This window comes from Aptenodytes patagonicus, chromosome 7 (assembly GCF_965638725.1).
Source record: "Aptenodytes patagonicus chromosome 7, bAptPat1.pri.cur, whole genome shotgun sequence".
Classification (NCBI taxonomy): Eukaryota; Metazoa; Chordata; class Aves; order Sphenisciformes; family Spheniscidae; genus Aptenodytes; species Aptenodytes patagonicus.
In genome coordinates, this window is record NC_134955.1 from 58824516 (window position 1) to 58843896 (window position 19381).

A 19381-nucleotide genomic window follows, 5' to 3' on the forward strand; every position below is an offset into this window, starting at 1 on the left:
GGAGGGCTTCTGGAACAGAAGTCCAACTTTCCTTAATCTGGGCTCTTAAACTGCCAGGATCTGGTTTCATTTTCTCTTTCTCCAGATTTTAATACTTTTATTTTATATTCTAATGGGGGGGGAGGAAGACGGAGAATCTCAGAGTCACTGTAAGAAAAAAGTCACCAGGTTTTGCGATCCAGCAGCTTCCTTGGCAGAGGGAACTGCTGGTTGGCATAATCCACTCGTTTGACAAAACTACTATTTCTGGGCACGGGCTCAAAAACAGGTAGGAAGCAAATGCTGAGAAATAAGGAAGTAAAAACAGCCAACAGATTTTTCACTACCAAGAACGCCAAGAGTAAACATGATTTATTTAGCTGTGTTTAACATGTCTCTTCTGCACTAGACTGCAGAAATCTGCTTGCATTTAGAGCAGGAGGAGGAGGAGGCGAGGGGGAGGGGATGAAAAGGGAATCCATTACGGCGCTCCGCTGGTACTTTCTGAATTGTTCAGTCACACAGTTTTATTGAGTACAAGTATTTTCTAGCCCAAAATATATTCATGTGTCAGAAGAAAGCAGCACTAATCTGCTGTTAATTAACAAGCTGCTGCTAACAAAAGATGAAGGACCCAATTCATACAAACAATATTTACGTGGGTGTCGCATGATTTTGACACAGATCTTTTCTTTTCTTCCTCCCCCCCCTTTCCCCCCTGCCTTCTCCTCTTCCTCAGCACCCAGTTGCAGGGATTTAGCACAGAGGAGTCCTGGCTCCTCTTGGGACCGGCACCCACGGCGGCAGTGAGGGTACCCAGCCTCGTCCCGACCCAGCCAAACTTGGACAGGATCTCGCACGAGGCAACCAGCTCCAGGGTTCCCATCTCCCTGCACAGGAAAGGGCCCTATCTCACGCTCACAAGTGAAATTTCCTTAGATCCTTATTCAATTACGAGGCAGAAGCCATCTTCTGGCACTGTGCCCATGGCGGCAATGCTGCTGAGGCTCCGGGAAGTGGCACGAAGCCTCCCATCCTCCATCCATCCTCACCGGCGGTGCGCACGCTGCAAGAGGGGACGGGCGAGATCGCTGCCCTCCCCGGTGCCCTGCCTGTGATTTTGCATTTGTTTAATCCAACCTTTTTGGCAAGGAGTTTGGGGCGGGGGGGAACATGCTAACAGCACGGAGGCCCGAAGGGATTTGGGCTTGTTCAAAAATATCAATGCACACACAAAAGGGTAGGGCTGTGAGCAGTGAACCAGAGGGTAAGCTCTCCTGGTGATAGCCATGCTGCCGTCACCCACACCCTGCTGTAATTTTGGACGGTAGTGCTTGCGGCCTCATTCAGAGGGGTGCTAAGTGCCGCAGGCTGCCCCGAGCCTCCACTGGACGCAGCCGGACACTTTAGAAAATCAAGCCATTCACATCTTTTCTGCCTCATCTGAGAAATGAGAGTGCCTATCTGCATATCTCCTGCGGGCGGTTTAAAGCTGGCGCTGGCAAAGAGATGGGAGGGTTAAAACCGACAGCAACGAGCACTAAAAATTCCTGGACTTGCTCCACTCCCGGGAACAAAGGTGGGATTGCAGGGTTGGAGAAAGGGCTGATGGTCTCCTGCGCTTTACCCATCAAGCCACACAGACCTGCCCTAGAGAAGGGTTACGGGGGACAGGGTTTAGGCTCTGCTCAGTACTGCCATCATGCAGCCAGGGCTGAGAGAAGTGTAGGGACAGGAGGGTAGGAAACAGAAGTATTCAGGCGTGATTTTGGAAGAGCCAAGCTTCTTCCATGATGGCGTGGTATTTCTGCTAGCCCAGCGCTCTGCACACCCCAGTCAGTGTCTCGCCCCAAAGGCCACAGTTTCCTCGATAAGAAACAAACTCCGCTGGAGCATATGCACATCTGCCCCGCCAGGTTTTCTCTCTGTACCCTTACCCTGTTCCTCAAAGCATGGGTTTTTCACTGCAAAAGTCACAGCCACCCGCTCAGCACAGCCCCCGGGCACCCTCACCAGCACCCAGCCCCACTCGCAGGCCCCAGCTCTCCCCTGCCACTGGCTCCCCCTGGCAGGACCTGCTCTGGGCTCTGCCTTGGCAGGAGCCTCGAGCAGGGACCAGCCCTGAATGTAAACTAGCACCGACTCTTCCCCCCATCTTTCCCTCTTTGTGCACGTCCAGAGTCACCTTTGCCATTTCTAGACCAGCATTTTAACAAAATCCTGGCCTGGGCTTTCTCAAAGACCTATTTTTTTAATTTTTTTTTTTTTTGTTAACAGTGATATTTGAAACACTGACATTTACCATTTGAAAAGCAAAGTGAACACATTTAAACAAGCGACTTAAAAGAGCTAATGAAAGAGAAACAGATCCATCTGTATCGCATTCTCCACCCACTATCACTCTAAAAAATAAACCTTTCCAGACAGCAGGGAAGTCTCCCAACAGAGAAGACAACAGGAGTTCCCAAGCTTCCTGGGGGGGGAGTGAGGACAACCCACCTGCCAGTGCACCACCCCACCTAGGTAACGCCTGCTGCAAGCTGCTGGTCGGACGGCACAAACCCTAGCCTAAGCATCAGCAAGGCTCCAGCGCCAATGGAGACCTCATCAATCCAGCTCATCAGTCCTTCCAACACAAGCAGGTGCCTTTGCTAGGGGTCTCTGAGACACCGCTGCATCCGTAACCTCCCCCTGTTTAAATATTTCTAATGAACATTAATTGTCAGATAGGGAGCATTAAGGATTGAGAGCATTTTTCCTCATCCACAGAGCAGACATGGTAAGGATGAGGCCAGTCCAAAGACAATGCACTGTCGAAAGCCTCCTGACCTGAGGGATGGGTGTTTATGGTGGCCAGCAAAGACGTCCTTCGCTCCTGTGTACTAGCGCTGCTAACAGAAAACTACCTTGTGCATCTCTTTCAAGAAACAGTTCCGATCAGGTATCCTCGATCAACTTCAAAATAAAAAATAAAGTGCATCATCTTAACTGAAGAACTATGCACAATGAGGATAGCATCTTTCAGTGGAGTCGGGGGGGGGCTGGAGCGGGGGCTCAGGGGGTTTTTAGGGGGGGTTGGGGGTTACTGTTTTAACTTCTTTCTGCAAGAAGGCCCTGTACCATAAACATTAATCAAACACTATATTCTGCCTTTTAGTCTTGAACAATTATGAGCACAGTTTTGTGATCTTTAGCCATATTTACTGATACTCAAAGGCAGATTCTATCTTGTTAGATTGTTATAAATGGGACCCCAGGGAATCGGCACACAGGCGGAGGCAGATGTGAGAGCGCCTTCTCAGAGCTCGGGTGTGCTTCAGTTTTCTACTGCTGAAATTATGAATATTTTGGAGAAAAATAACAACTTTAGATTCCTCTGCCAGATCATTACAAAAAGCTGTCCGTAGACTAAAAGAAAAAGTTCCATTTTGCTGAACTTAAGATTTTTTAAGGTAAACTGTTAAATTTCAAAGTGTGGTTTACATGTGCTGGCCACTTGCAGGCACAAAAGTTTCAGAGACAGGCACAGAAAAGGTTTCTGGTTATAAACCATTAACGAAAGAAACCCACAAATTCTATCTTGTTCTCTCTTAGTTAAATATATTGTTTCTGCTCCAGACCTGTTTCATAATACCATAAAATAGAGGCATGTTTCCGACACTAGATTTGAGAAGCTGTCACATTAAAGGTAAACTTTTAATCTGCTACAGACAAATAGCACACATTTTTATTTCCTGACTAACAGCTCTGGAGAAATGTTTAAACAAGAATTTAAGAGCTTTGTGGTAAAGCCACATATAGGGGTCTCAGACAGCTACTGGGTTTGAGCTTCTTTTCTTTGTTGTCGTCCTCTTCTAATTCTCTAAATAACCTACTCAAAAGTAGACTTCTAGGAGCAGAGTAACCAAGATGCACGGTAAAGTGAACCTCTAGGCTTGCTTTTATTTCTAATTAATAAAAAAGAAATGTTTAAACTGAAACACAGGCTGAATTTCTAGCTATTCATCCCCATCTTTTTATTTTCTTGGGACTCACAATCGAATACTTTTAAGAAGTTAATTGTGTCACAATTAGTAACACATTAATCCTCCGATATTTTTAATAGCAACCCAAGTTTTTCCCCAAGGCACTTAAAAATGGCAGGCTCGGCTATACTCTCCTTTTTTTAAAACTCCCATGCACTTTCTTCTTTAAAAACCTCCCACATGCATTTCACTTGGTCTGAAAATACCAGCACAGATCTTAATCCTGCCAACGCTTACAGACATGCTTAACTTTCTGCACATCAGTAATCCCGCTGACTGCGAGAGGACCGTTGGCGTACCTACAGCTCAGCGCAGGCTAAGGACGAAATCCTGCCTTCACTAAAGCCAATGGCAAAACCCCCATTGACGTCAATAAGGTTATGCTTTGACATCCAGTTTGTTGCAGGATTGGGACCATCCTCGTTTCAAGGTACTTTCCCAAACTCCTGTTGGGTTTTTTCTCTCCTTTTTTCTTCCTGCTCTTTCTCCCCCTCAACTCCCACACTCACGCTTGTGGGGCCCCCATATTGAGACCACTTGAAAACTTCTGCCTTTCAAATCCCTCCACGAGGGAAACCCCCTCGCTGAGATGGGAAACATCCTTTGCAGGTAAAGCTGAAATAAACTATTTTGCCCTGTTGCATGTGTTTGAGCAAACGAATTAAAACCCGGGAACTTGGGTTCCAAACGATACCAAGAAGCAATCGTTAATATGAGCTGAAGTGAAACGGGAAGCTCCAGACGTTTAAAATTAGCTGTAGGGAAAAGAAAAAAAGAAAGGAGAAAATAAAAGCAGAGGGAAAGGATTTTTTATAATTTTACCGTAAAGTCGACTCGGTGCCGCTTGGACTGCATGGGGTTAAAATGAATTGGGGGGGGGATGCTGTACAGAGAGGGGTGAAAGCACTGCTGAAAAGCAGGGGAGGGGGAAGCAGCGGCAGCCGGCTCGGAAGCGCTGCAGTGCTGTGAAGAGCAGGCAGAAGTGAGCAAACCAGCTGAACCGCTTGCAGAATTAATCAGTAACAAAGAGGCTGGAGCTGTTGGCGGGCTTCAGCCCTTGAACCTGGACTCTGCTCTATAAATTTCAACTTGGAATGGCTCTCTACTTGTTGAAAGACAGGTTGGCTCCGGGCCAAGCCATAGGGGGAAGAAAAAAAAAAGGCCAAAACAAAAATTCCTTCTTGGTCAGGAAACTTCCCTTCAGTTTCTAACTCTTTTTATGAGCTAGTAATAGGGCACTCTAGAAAACGGGAAACGAAAAGCGGGTATTGAAAGGAAAAAATGAGCCGGGAGTTGGTTTAATAAAGAAAATAAAACAAGTAGGTGCTAAATTCAAATCTGGATTTTGCCTGCGTGCAAGTACATCAGCAATAATAGAAGACTTCAGAGCGCCTCGCCAATAATTCAAAGGAGACTTTTACAGTTACATTAGCTGGCTACAGGCTTGACTCTGAAAATAATAAATGTCTTAAAAGAAGAGTGCTGTTTAATCCCTGTCTGCAGTCTCATCTTGTTCTCTCCTCCCCCACCACTCCACCTTGTTTAAATGACCATTACGAAAGCAGCATGGTATAAAAAACATGTAGAACCACCATTTATTCAGCAGCATCTCTTTTCTTTCTGATTTTTCCCCTCTTCAAACAGCGGCGCACGGGAGAACCGACACTCTCCTCAGCCCCTGCTCATTGCCAAGGCAGTTTCAGCGACAAATACCTTGCCGCCGCGGTGCTTTCCCAGCATGAGCAGACAAGGAGTGGGCTGGGGCAGAGTGAGGGGCTGGAGTGCGGAGCGGGGGGAGCTGTCAAAGTGGGAAGAAAGAAGGCAAACATCTATTCAGAGGCCAGATGCGCTGAGCAAGGTCAGCTGCAGAGACACAGCCCCTTGCAGCAGCTATGCAATTACATCCAAAGTCTGCACAGCACCAAGAGTCCCACAACCTGCATGCAAGGGCTGGTCCGGAGGATCTAGGGCAGCTGGAAGAAGGTGTATAAAGATTTTAATTGCTCTTCCGAGATGCTAAAGGGTAGATGAGATGCTCTTTAGCTAGAGCAGGGGGCTGATGCTCTATACCGCTTGCAAGAATACGTGCAGATAAAATACCCTAGTAAGAGTAGAGAGAGAAATATGGTAAGTGCCAGCTGTGATCAAAAGGTGAAATAAAATACCGAAATAAAATGCAGCCTAATGAGAGCATGGAGGACAGGGATACACAATCTCTTCACCAAAAGTGGCTGTTAAGGTAAATCAAATTAATCACTCCCACCTCCCTTCCTCCCTAAACTCCCTTCTTTTTAATGAAGGGGTTTACTCCTGTAAGGCTGAACGCTGTCCAAGGCTGCTGGACATTTAAAGCTATATACATAACAGGCCTGCGACAGACACGCATCCTGTACTTCCACTTTCCAAGAAAACTGCGTTCTGCTACTTGGTAGGTCTTTTCCATCTGCAGCTTTTATGACCCTGTCGAGGGACCGGTGAGCAGTGTCCCCCTTTTCTCACTCAAGAAATATGCTACCAAATGCCAGAAGAGCGAGTGAATTTAAAAGCTGTTGGGCTTAACAGTGGTTTGTGCTCATCGCGCTCAGATCTTTCTGCAAAGGCATACATGCAAAGAGGAAAAAACAGCAACCGCTAAGTAACCACTTCACATCTGCCATTTAGATTATTAAACTCCTTACAAGCGGTATCTACCCCACCTTCCCCACTACACACAAACATACACACACCCCCAAGCTCTCCAACGTGGCAACTAGGAGCCAAGACGGCTCTCCTCTCCCCGCTGCAGCAACCACATTCATTCCTGTTAAGGGGTTAACGATTCGTTTCCACTACTTCTCTCGAGAAAACCTACAATGAAAACATTGGCTCACGAAAGCGTTCTCACTGCCAGAATGCCACAGCGCGAGTGAAAAGTCCGTTTTGTTTTCATTACATCTCTGGGATTTCCGGCTTAACTCCTGAGCTTAGACACCAAATCCCTAGATACCCCACCCACCCACTTTTTCTTTTTTTTTTTTTTATAACATTTCTACTGCATGGCCCACCAATTACCATTTGGAGGGTGGGAGGGAACGGCGAGAAGGAACCATGCTGAAAAGGATGCTCTCCTCGGAGCGAGCACGCGCATCTCCCAAGCCGAGAGCTACCCAGTTTCTCCGGGCTTCCAGGGTTGTCCACTGAGAAACACAGTTTTATTTCTATACCTGACCTCCCTCTATTTCTCACCCTCCGGGCTCCCATCTTCCCACTCGGCCATCGAAGCCAGCGCTGAAACTCAGCTCCAAATCTATGCCCTTTGAAGTTATGTGACATGACATAGAAATCCAAGCCTTTCTTGTACAGAAAGTATGATTACTTCACAGGGTTTTTTTTCTCCAGTTATGATAGAAAAATGTTCCAATCTCCAAAAAACCCTAGAAAGGTTCAACCTTTATGTCACAGCCGATTTGGTCACTGTGTGTATAGGCAGCGCAGTTCAAACACAGGCTGAGAAAGAAAAACAATCTATGGAAAAGACATGAAGGGAGGCAGCCTCATGCTATAGCAGCACTTCTGTCCTGCTGAAGCAAAGGAACCATTTCTATGCCTTTATGTATTTATTCACTGTCAGAGAGGAACAGCAACTTTTTCTATCTATATGGGAGCTTTTCTGTTTTACAGTACTTCCACGCAACCGGCTTTCCTTCGGCTACATCCCAGTGCAAAATTCCCCTGCGAGCACACACAAACTCCTTTCTTGCAGTCAGTACTCCACTGAGCACAAGCCTATTGCTGTTAGTCACATCCAGACAAATGCTAAAGCAGTCTATAGCATGGTTGGGCACTACTTTTACTTTGCTCCTAACAGTTGCTCGCAAAGTTGTCAACAAAAATGAGTAATGACTGGCTGACCAGCCTTTTCATCATTTACCATTAGTGTTGTCTAAAAAATCTACCAATCTTTCCACGCTAATAATAATCAGAGAGATACACACGGTTTCTGGTCTCCCACACATGGCCCAAGTAATTTCACAAGAGGGCCCAAATAAAGGCATAAAAACACTTTGTTGGGTGACATTTTGACTGGGCTCTACCTCTGAGTAAGTCCAGAGTCCTTCCAGTGAATTAAAAAAGGGTAACAGAAGTGCCAAGCTGGCACAAACAAGCAAGTTTTGCTCCTTAGGAGTGACTCCCGATACGCATCCACCCCGGAGCAAGAAGACTCTGGCCACGTGTACTGAATGATCTTCTTAAATCCCCTCTCACCAGCCAGCAAAATGGCACCTCTGTTGGAAAGGTTTTACCTAGCATTGCCACACGTAAAACCGAAGATGACTGTAACTAAAAGAGATTAGAGAGAAAATAACAGCAGCAAGCTCCCGTTTCGCAGTTCAGCACCCCATGCATTTGGGGGCAGGTCCCCGCTTGCACCGCCCAATCGATCTGGCATGGCACTGCTGGTTTCAGGGGAGTTACCCCAGGTGAAACTGGGGTGGAGTGGGGTGAGCCGGACCCCCCACCGCTCCTCCAGCACTGGCACCTGCCGTCCCGGCCTCGTGGGAGTCCAGATAACCACATACAGGGTGCAGAAAATAACTTTGAAAAACAGGATGGTGACAGGAACAAAACAAAAAGCTAAAACCAGCAGGGAGAATCGAGGGCATATTCCTCAGCGGTTTTTTTAGTCTGCTTTTAAAACTCGGTGCAATTAATTTCTCACTTGACTCTCGGGGGGGATGCTGGGAAGGCCTCGGTGCCTGGCGGGGCCAGACCCCAGGCAGGACACAGCTGGGAGGCAAGCTGAGACGGCAGTGGGGAGAGGGCAGCCGGTGGCCCCCAGAGCGGGACTGAGCAGAGGGCGCTGGAGCCCCGCCACATGGGTGCGGTGGAGTTCAAGCAAGGGGAAGAAAGGGTTTCGTAATCGGCAGGTTTCTCACCTTTAACTCTTGCTGGGATTAGCAGGGTGCTTACCAGTGCCTTGGCGAGAGACGCTGTGCAGCGCCAAGCAGCCGCGGCCCTGCCGTCCCTCACTGCCAGCTGGGGGGGGCATGCCGAGGATGGGGGGCTGCCAAGCCGCCACAGGATGCCCTCCGCACCAGCCCCCCTAAGAGCCCCCTAAAGGGGAGATCACATCACCTGGGGAGCCTCCACCTGACCTCACCGGCAGCCTTAAAACTTCAAGCTGTCAACGTTTCAGCAGCCCCTTATCATCCTTGAAGCTGCAGTGAGCCAGGGGAGAGCAGCTGCCACTGGAGGCCCCTCCTGTGGGCTAGGGGTGCCCTGTCCCCCAGAGGAGAGCCAGGCTCCCCTGATGTGCCCTCCATCCTGCCCTGGGCACAAGCAGGGCTCTGGGTGAGATCACCCGGCTTGTTTCTCTCTCCGCAACCCAAGTCAGGACCTCAGCCGAGGTCCTCAGGGGAAGGAGGTTTGCTTGTTAACCCTGCTGTCAGCAGAGCTGTGGCTGACACCTTCCGTGTGTGTGTCCCCCATGCTGCTCAGCCACACCAATTAGAAAAACACGTTGCTAAATAGCTGGTGAAGCTGCAGAGGAGGAGAAGGAGGAGGCCAGGTAACTCCTCTGCACTCAGGAAAAGCCTGGCAGACGCGAGGGAAGAAACAAGCCTGGAAAAGCCTCACGAAAAGGATTTCAGCTGCAACACGAGTTTCTCAGGCTCTGTTACCACACACTTCTGGAAGCCTCTTCTTCCCCACGTAGTGTTTTTCCTGGCCTGGCTTTGACAAGCCACTCCTGCAAGACCCACTGCCCTGGGGAGATGCTGGCAGCAGGACCCAGTGCCACAGTGGCCTCGGGAAGGGGATGGTCTCCGTGCCCCATGACGGCTCAGTGCCGCTCAGGACACCTCTTCCCAACCTGCCCAACATCGCTGCCACAGGCCTCGGGTTGTTTCAGCTCGCATTTTCCTCCCCTCACGTGTGAAGTCATCACGATGGCTGTCTGAGTCCTACAGTTAATATGGGTGCGCGGGTCCATAATGGTACATTGTAAGTGAATGTCTCAGGGTAGACAGCAATAATAATTAGCTGTCATGATTTGAAAAAAGGATAATCCATGCCATTGAGTTAACAATCACTCACACAACACACATGGATTTAACTAATCTTAATTTGGAGAAAAATAACAATTCTAAATATATCAAATAGCCTATTTCATGGCAACCTGCGGCGGTGTTTATCTCTGGCTTCCAGCACATGTGAGTTATTTAGTTTCTCTCACTGGCAGTTTTACCATTCAAAAGCCTGAAATGAACATTCATGGAGCAGGGGTTGCAGTTAAATCCTGCCTCTGACAGGGAGCCTTTTTTCATGATGCACATCTAGTTCAAGTACATAATGTATGGAGCCCAGCACTGGCGGCCGGGACAGGATGAACGAGGAATTCCAAACAACCCCCTCCCCTTTCCTAGCACCGTCTTTGCAGAAATTAACTACGCTGTCTTAATGAACCTCTGCTGCTGGTGTCATTCTCTGTCCATGAGGGTACGCTGCCTGGAGCATGCAGACCAGCCAGTGAAGCTGGAGAAAGTCTGGTCCAAGCGGTGCCTGCCCCACCAAGACTCCCTCCTCTGCCAGGGTTCTCTGAAACCACCCAGCATTAAAAACAAGCCAACTGGTGCTTTTTCTTTAATCTGGATCATTTCAGAGAGCCATGCTGAAGAACAGCCTGGTGGCCCGCGAGCCCAGCAGGGCCATGAGGAGGACAGGAGATACCATCAGTCAAAGGACAGCGGGAGCCACCTCCCCAGGGCCTTTTTGCAGCCAGGACAGGTCACCCAGTTATGCCCAAGATCTGATAAATATGAAAGATAAAAAGAGGTATAAAATACAACCGTGGTCTAATTTTTTCCAAAATACCTGACAGCGGTGAAGTGAAAGAAGCCGTGACTGATAACTTCTAGCCAACTCATTGGCCTGGCTGTGTTTTGCTGTGCGACAATCTGGTACATCTATTCGATACTATCACACCCTCTGTACGAGAGGCAGAACTGATTTTCAAACAGCATAGCCAATTTGAAAAAAAAAACCTTTACAGGAAAAACTGCTGCTAAGCAAGTTACTTCCCCCCAGTGCCAGCTAACATGCCACCACACACCTTACGGACAGTGGTAACTAAGTGAAAGTGCCTTGAAAAGCATGGATTTGCAAGTTATCAATCAGGGAAACATGATAGACTTAATTATCAAAAGGTCTTTAAAAGCTGATTGCGGACATAAAGGTGCCTTTGTCTCTATTGATATCTAGAAATGTCAGCTGGAGATCTGCATTGCATGCATGCAAATTCTTGCAGACTCCTGAGCTCTACCTGCCTCCCTCGAAGCGGCACAAGGTCTGTTACACGGTCAAGAGGCATTCAGTGACCAGACCAAGCAGAGTTACCAAGAAAGAAAGAAAGAAAGGCAAAAAGAAAGAGAGAAGGAAAGAACTCAGGACTCTGGAGCACCCTGTGCGAGGGTGAACGCTCCACACGGTGCTGCATCCCAACATCCTCACACCCAGAGGGAAGAGAGGTGCAACGGCAGAGCCAAGCTCAGCGCTTGACGTACCCTCGCTACGCTCAGCCATGGGAATCTGTAAGGTTTGGCGGTTTAATCACACCACAGAAGGCCACACAAATCATTTTGACCAAATAAGAAGGTCTACTAAAATAACACAAGATCAAGGAGAGGAGCTGAAACCTATTTGAGGGCAGCAGTGGTGGCAGCATATTTCAGGGAGCCAGAGTGGCGAGTGGGTGATTTCTGGTTTCCCTCTTCAAATATAAAGACTCAATTATCTTTGAACAGCTTGCTTTACACATGAATTGACACATTTATTTTACAATAAATAACTGAAAGTTATCTATGTTTCCTTTACTGTTAATCTACACAAAGAAATAATAAACAGAGCTTGTCTACAAAAATGCAACTACTGCAGTCCTCAGAATTCAATTAAGCTAAAATAATTAATGCTTCCACCATATTAAATTACTTTATACATTTGAGCCACTGAAGTTTTTTTATTCTTTAATCTTTTTTGCTTTTTTATTTAATAAAAAAAAAAGTTAGTTTCAAAGGGGGGGGGGCTGGCTAGAAGGGGGAAAAAGAGCACGATTTGCTGTTAAAATGTAATGGTCTCCTTTAGCTGACACAGCATGTAGAGTGTTTTGTGCCTTTGATTAAAATAACATTTTAAATGCTTTGAACAAACATATCTCCCCATACTTCTAAGGGATTATTTTACATATTTCTTGGTGGAATAAAGAAATTCATTCTTCCTGTCGCAGTACAGAAAGGCTAAGAATATCTTTCGTCACATATAAAGTAAAAATACTGTAGGCTGTTGCATTATTACCAAAAAAATAAAAAAATAAAGGGAGGGGGTGGCCGGGTGGGAGAAAGCTGCCTTAGAGATTAAGTTTCCCTTTTATGAAATCGTATTTAGTCTCTTTTTTTAACAAATCTAACAACAATGCTCTACAGCCGCTCACTGGGAAATACCTTTAATGTTAAATGCAGATTCTGATTTTCTTGGCTAATGCAGAAAGCCTTTCTATTGAAATATAAATAAGGGGTTTGGTATATCCCACTAAAGCCTTTCCAGTGAATGTCTTCTGTGGGTTTTTCATGGCTACCCTCCATGGCTGTAATGTGAGGCTTTTATCCTACTATTGAAAACTATCTGCTATTAAAAAAAACATGGAAGGACACTGCACCTTTTTATCTCGGAGCTGGGCTCCTAATTGAGAAAGCATTATTATTGCACTATTTAGTGGATGTCCCTATCTCCGTGCGCTGCTGAGAAAATGCCAGTCAAATGATAAACCCTTTTATTTTTCTCAATTCAAAATCTTTCCTACATATTTTCATTTGATATTCAGTTTAGTATGAAAGAGATTAGGTGCTCCAGATTGGCTTTTAATTTTTTTTAATGCCTTTTCCACATGTGAACATCCCCTTCACCCCCTCCCCCAGCAGACTTTCTGCAAGGCAAAAGCATTAGTTATATTGATGCTGACCCCCAGAAGCTGGGATGGGACGGCACCCTCTGCACTGGGTATAGCCATTGAAGTATTTCATTATGGACTGAACTTGGGCACAGATTAGTAAGAGATGAGATCTGGACTGCAACTACAGCGTAGGTCTCCTGGACCAACCTTACTAAGCACTGGGCACCCTCTGCAAGGGGCTGAGCACCATCAGCTTGCACAGAGGTCAACAGCTGTTGAGCGTGCTCGGCACCATTCAGGAGGCCTTCAGCAGACTGGAGGAAAAGGTCCTGGAAGGAATACTTCTCTTCTGCTCCCACCAAATGGGAAGGAAATCTACCTCTCAAAGCTGCTATACCATGAGGTAGTCATCTCTGCCAAGAAATGCATTCACAACTGCAAAAGGATGGGGAAAGTTGAAAAAGGATGGGGAAAGCTGAAAAAGGATGGGGAAAGCTGAAAAAGGTTGAGGAAAGGATGGGGTCAGGTCTTACAGTAGGGTTGTTTACAATGCTACAGCACAGGCTGCCACTGCTAATGCCCCCAAAGCTACCAGCTGCCCCATGCCAAGATGGTGACTCCTCCCAAAAAAGATTCCTAGAAGACAACAAGGTAGTCAATGGGTCGCATATGCCCTCTCCTAAGAGGAAGATCATCTGGAGATCTGAAGACTGCAGCAGTTCAAAGCCCACATCCTCATTTATATGATGGCCAAGCCCGTTAGAGACACTGGGGACTGACTCAGAGACCTCCAATGCTAAAAGCGGGAATCTCTTAAGCTTCAATTGTAAAGATAGGAGCCTCTCACAAGTCTTCTGGGGATCCCCTCATGGGAACATCTCTACTACAGGCCATCAGATCTGATCCCATAGGACAATTCCTAGAGAAATTGGCATAGTGGCAGCAAAGACAAATTGCCGCTGGTCTTCTGTATGGGATACAGTCCATTTGAACAAAAAAGGCCCGTTTGAGGGGAGATCCTGCTGTGTAACATAAAACCCCTACTCACTAGCAAGGAGTGGAGCCGTCCTTTCACCACTGCAGAGGAACACACTGCTGCAGAGGGGAGAAATGCTCTGCACAACAGATGCGGCCCCACGCCGGGTGCTCTGCAGGAACTGCTGCACAGCAGCTCGCCCAGGGGGATACCATCGCCCGCCTGCCCACCTCTGAGCAGGGGAGGTCCTCTGAGTAAATGTTAACTGCACCACGTATGAGAGTTTTAGAAAAAGAAATGCCTACAATTTCCTCACCCAGGCCAGCCTGTGCTCTTGTCTCTTCATTCAAAAGCCCCATTTGGGGCGTGCATGTGAACGGAGGTGTCACCCACCCAACTCCAGCCATCTGCAGGGACCCAGGACAGGCAGCACAGGCAGCAATGCAGACCAGGAAGCTGACATCTACCCCAGCGGAAGGAACAAGCAAGGACTTAATGAACCCCGGCTTTAGCCCTCACAGACAAATCTTGTTTCCACTGCAGTCAGTGGGAAGATTTTTCCACTGACTTCAGGGAGGTCGAGATTTGGTCCTTCCTAGTGGGTCTGCATGTGACAAAGGGAATCTGAACTGGACTGAACTGAGCATCTCACCAAAGGCCCCTATCCCTCCGCCACTGCTACCTGCTTAAGGACGCTCCTGAAATGGTTTCTGACCCCAACTTTCTGCTTTTTCCTATGTGTACAGGCTGCGCCTTGGCTCTCCCGGGGGATCAAGAGGCTTGTCTCTCTGGGAGCTGGCCCTGCGCAGATAGCTACACTGAATTAAATGTGGGGTGGACAGCCCTGCTGAGCCCCGGGTAGCCATGAGGATCCTCCAGACTGATGGCTCCTATAAAGACCTGTTATTGAAGCCTCTGTTTCATGGCACTTTCTAGAGGGCTCTCGTTAAAAGATTACCTAGGCAGTTGATTGAGTGTAAAACATGCTGTACCTGCAATGTTCTCCTGCTTGGGGCAAATTCCTTTTGTAGGCGTGAGAAGACGGTCTTCTTCATCGGGTGTGACTTGGATCCCGATTTCCACTGGCTCTGACACTTTCCTGAGCTCGGCGCGTGAGGAGGGGGGAGGGCTGCTCTTATCCATGCTCTTTTCATAGCAGGCACCACCAGTGCCATTGCACTGTTTTCTCTTGTGCTCTATAAAAACCAAGATGTCTCCCAGCGGGAAGTTCATCTGACACTGTCCACAGGTTAACAAGTCGGGGTCTGTCCCGCCTGCGGCGATGCTGATGCCGCCTGGCTCTGTTATTGCCAGGCTCTCATCCTCGTCGGCGAGTGCCGGTTCCACATGGTCAGCCTCTGCTTTACATGGACAAGGAGAAAGAGGGAGGAAAGGGACGAGGGAAGAAGAGAAAGAGATTGCTTTGAATGTTCACAGACTCTGAAGGATGCATCACAAGAGGCCCAGCCTCCCCCCACCTCCCCAAAGAAGCCAAGCCTGATTAGATCTTTCTTTTATTTTTCAGCTTTTCTGCTCTCCCAGAATGATTTCAATATATTTTGCAACCAAGCCTGCCTGAAACAAAATGGAAAGGCTGACCTGGCATAGCTTTCCTGACAGCTCCTTCCCACTGCTGCCAGCTCTGCAAGGATATCAGCAAAGAGCCATTTTGCAAATGTTCAAGCCCCGAGTCACTTTCTGAAATAGTTCCTCTCTTTTTATCCCACCTTCTCATTCCCACCATATCTCCCAGCCATCTGGCCAAGGCCACATCCAGCAAATCCTATGCACCCGAATGTCTCCTCCTATTTCAGAGAGAGGGGGAAAAAGTGCTTGCGTGCTCCAAACAAGCAGGATCAGGCTCCACGTGGCGTACAAAATTAATACCACCTTGTCCCATTACAGAGATACCGGCAAGGTTAAACGACCACCCATTAGCACGAACTACAGCAAAATGTTTGCAAGAGTAAGGTAATCAGGATTCGGTCTCATGAAAAGTTAAGGGGTTTCAAAAGTGTGTACAGTGGAAAAGAGAATAAGGCACTTATTTAACATACTGGAATATTGGCTGAGCCTGAAATCTTCCACTCATTTTCCTGATGTCAAATACCCCTGCAGTTGCTATATAGGTTAATAAAAGTTTTTTGTTTAAAACTTGCCGACGGATGTGATGGATTTCATACCATTACCCCCAAAGACTGCGAAAACATTTCTGAGTGACCTGCATCCGTTTCTAAGAAATAAGTAACTTCTCATTTCACAATTAATAAAACATAGTGCATTTTTAATGGGTGTTTCGGAGATAATTCTTATATTATAAAATAATTATGGATCACAATCCCTTTTGGGGGCAAAATGTGTTTTTTGGTTTTTCTCTTTTTCTGCTGTGTAACTGCCAAATCATACAAACCTTGGTCTTTACTCGGGCAAAATTTCCACTGACTTTTGCATAAGGCTGTTTTGCCTCTGCAAGTACTATAGGATTTGGGCTAAACAAAACAGAGGAACTAACAGTATGTAAATCAGCGAGTGAGACCTCTAATCGAATCAGGATTAAAGGAATAAGAGGAAAAATGTTCTCTATTAGCCCAAGCGGTTTGCTTATGGATTTCCTGGGGAAAGCAAGTCACACAAATATCTCAAAGAAGTGAGACTGAGATAAACATATGTTATAATCCAGATCTGGATTCTCCTCCTGGCCGAAAATAAAAGGAGTTTTGTCCCACTCTTCACCAAATTGCAAAAAAACCACATAGGAAAGGGACAAGAAGCAGAAGGTGAAATGTATTACCTGACAACAAAAATGGTTGAGCCTTGAAAAAGGCAGTTTAGAAAAAGAATTGCCCCCATTTTCGCCTTGCAGAATAAATAATTGATCGGTGTATCTACCAGCTGTGTTACAAGTTGCATCAGAGCTCACTAACAGCAAAGCAGAGAGCAGCAGCAGCACCAGCGGCAGCAGGAAAAGGACTGGGACCCCAGAGAAGTGCCCGAGCACGGACCATCCTGCTGGAGCGGACGATGGGCACAGGAAGGCTTTGGTTTCCTAACTCACACCAAGCTTACCAAACACACAGCACAATACTCGTTCTGAAAACCATTAATTACCTTTTTCCCCTTAATCTAAGTTTAAAAGGAGTTTGAAGACAACACTATGTAATTAATTCACCAATTTATGTCATGAAAAGATGCCTCCTTGCCTTAGTGAAAATGTAACCATAACCCTGCGCTGAACAGGGACTGCTGGGAAGGGAGCGGATGCCTGCGAACAGTGTGTCATGATGCAAAAGGTAATTATTTAGTACTGCGGTTCCCTTTAATGATCTAACATTGAGCAATATTGTTTATATTGAAGAGAGCTTGCACCTTTAATTACCAATTACATATACATCATTTTAGAGCCAAAAGAAAAGGACTGTGAAAAGGGTCCTTTAGAAATGTGCGTGCTATTTCTAGGAAGAATTCCTATTAAGGGGGAGCAGAGTGTCAAAATATTAAAAAAAAAAAAAACCCACACACAGAGGCACACACAGGCACGCAGATACACACGCGGGAGATGGGACAAAGAGCTGGAAAAGACAACACGAAAACAGGAACTGAACCAAGGGTCGTAAGGAAAAAAGGTGGCAGGGGGGGAAAATGTTTGTTACTAGTTTCACCTAACATTCCTGTAAAGCCTTCAGATTAAAGTCTGTCTCTCAAATTACAAAGGATGAATTTTGGCATTTATATATATATATAACAAACAAAAAGAAAAGCACGGATCTCAACTTTATTATCTTTTTGGCGTGAGGTTTTGGGGGTTTTTTTGCCTGCTATTTAAATTGTGCTCTTCAGAAAACGTAGCAAAACTGCTACGTTTGATAAGAGTCCTGACCAGGCGTCTGTGGAAACATAAAGGAGGTTTTAAACAGCTAAACTGTTGCGAATTCTTTCTTTTCAGTTCTACACTTCATTTGAATATTAGTTAAATCCACATATGCCTATTCACTTACACTCGCTCACTCTCTCTTTCCAAGGACTCTGCAATGGCACTTTTTAAAAATAACATCTGGTATTCCTTCGTATTTTGGCAGTCGTCACATTACCGAAAATCAGCTTTTCGTTTTCTTGGTACGCCGAGCCCTCATGATCAGTAGTAATTGGGTTTCAAACTATCAAAAGATTTTTTTTACTCGACTCTATTTCTGATTTGAGCTTAATAAATCATCAAGCATGAGACCAGCCGTACACCCAACAATGCAGAAGCTATATTACATCCCCTTATTCGGGATGTGGAAAACAGACATAAAAGAATGAAAAACAAAATACTGAGTAGATCTTCACATGCATTTTATCCACGTCAATTTGCTTTTTTTTTTTACTTGGAATAAAAAAAAAAGGCTTCCTATTGACAACTCAATTAAGCCATTAAAAACCTACATTCAAGTAATATTACAGGAGAGATTTAAAACCCACAAAGGAAAAGAGAAAAAAGCCTGCAAGTCCAGCCCATAACGCATCAGGTCATGCCTGGTTAATACAACAGCCAAGATCTTTGGCTGTTTAAGGAGTCCTTTAATACCAGTGGGGCAACTTAGGCCAGTCTCAATCTAAAGTTCTGACTCCACTTGTGTCTGTGGGTTTCAAATGAGTCGCTTCATATTATTTGAATTTAACTCTGTGGTTTTATTGCTGTTTGTTGGTAGCTGGGTTTGGGGGGAGGAGGGTGTTTCCTCGCAAGTATTTATTTAAAATTAATTAATTTTTTTTTTAAAGAAGGAAAAATCAAGCCACACAAAAAAGGAGAATGGAAAACATCTCATCTCCCTTACGTGGGAAAAGGAAAAAAAAATGCAAACGAGCTATTTCCAGCCAGGACTCGTGCCCTGGTTCTTCCAGGTGTGTTAAGGTGTGCCCGGCATTTTCCCTGCACCCAGAGATTCCTCCAAAAAGGATTGCCTTGGCATTGCCTGCCGAGGGAGCACAGCGAGTCAGGGACGTGAGCTATCTATGGGGACGTGAGTGACACCATTGTTATCCAATGGCTTCATGAAATTAATGCAGCTGGACAATCTAAATCATTTGCTTTACTTTGAAAAGCATTACACTTGCTGGCTGGACTCTAAGCAGCACCTCCAAGCTCTTTGGCTGCCTAGCATGCCAAAATACAGTGGACAAACTCCTTAATTCCATAGCGGCACCGTCGCAAAACCACCAGCGCTCCTGCTTAGGCGTGGTGACATCATTAGAGCATATGTGCCCCATGCAAACAATACTCTCATGCCCAGTATTAAAGCAAATGCGCATGCTACCTACTTTCTGCCTGTCAGATGTCTCAAAATCGTACCCACTAATAGTGAAAAAGACTGTGGTACCAAAAATCATTTCCAAGGCCTCTAAAGACAAAACCGTGGATCCTTGTTCACGGGGTTTACATAAGGCTGGGTCCAGGCAGCAGTAATTTATTTTCTTGTATTTTTTTTGCACTGCAGAACC

General features: G+C 46.2%; 1 protein-coding gene across 4 annotated transcripts in view; it reads right to left on the reverse strand.

Moving 5' to 3' along the window:
- Positions 1–19381, reverse strand: part of BCL11B (BCL11 transcription factor B) — a 92955-nt gene that overhangs the window by 62900 nt on the left and 10674 nt on the right. For 2 of the 4 annotated variants that reach the window (XM_076345413.1, XM_076345411.1), the window contains exon 2: positions 14896–15261. In XM_076345413.1, coding sequence (XP_076201528.1) covers positions 14896–15261 — 366 coding nt within the window. Of the gene's footprint in view, positions 1–14895; positions 15265–19381 lie in introns of all 4 variants that reach the window. The other 2 variants (XM_076345412.1, XM_076345410.1) reach the window with 1 other exon arrangement.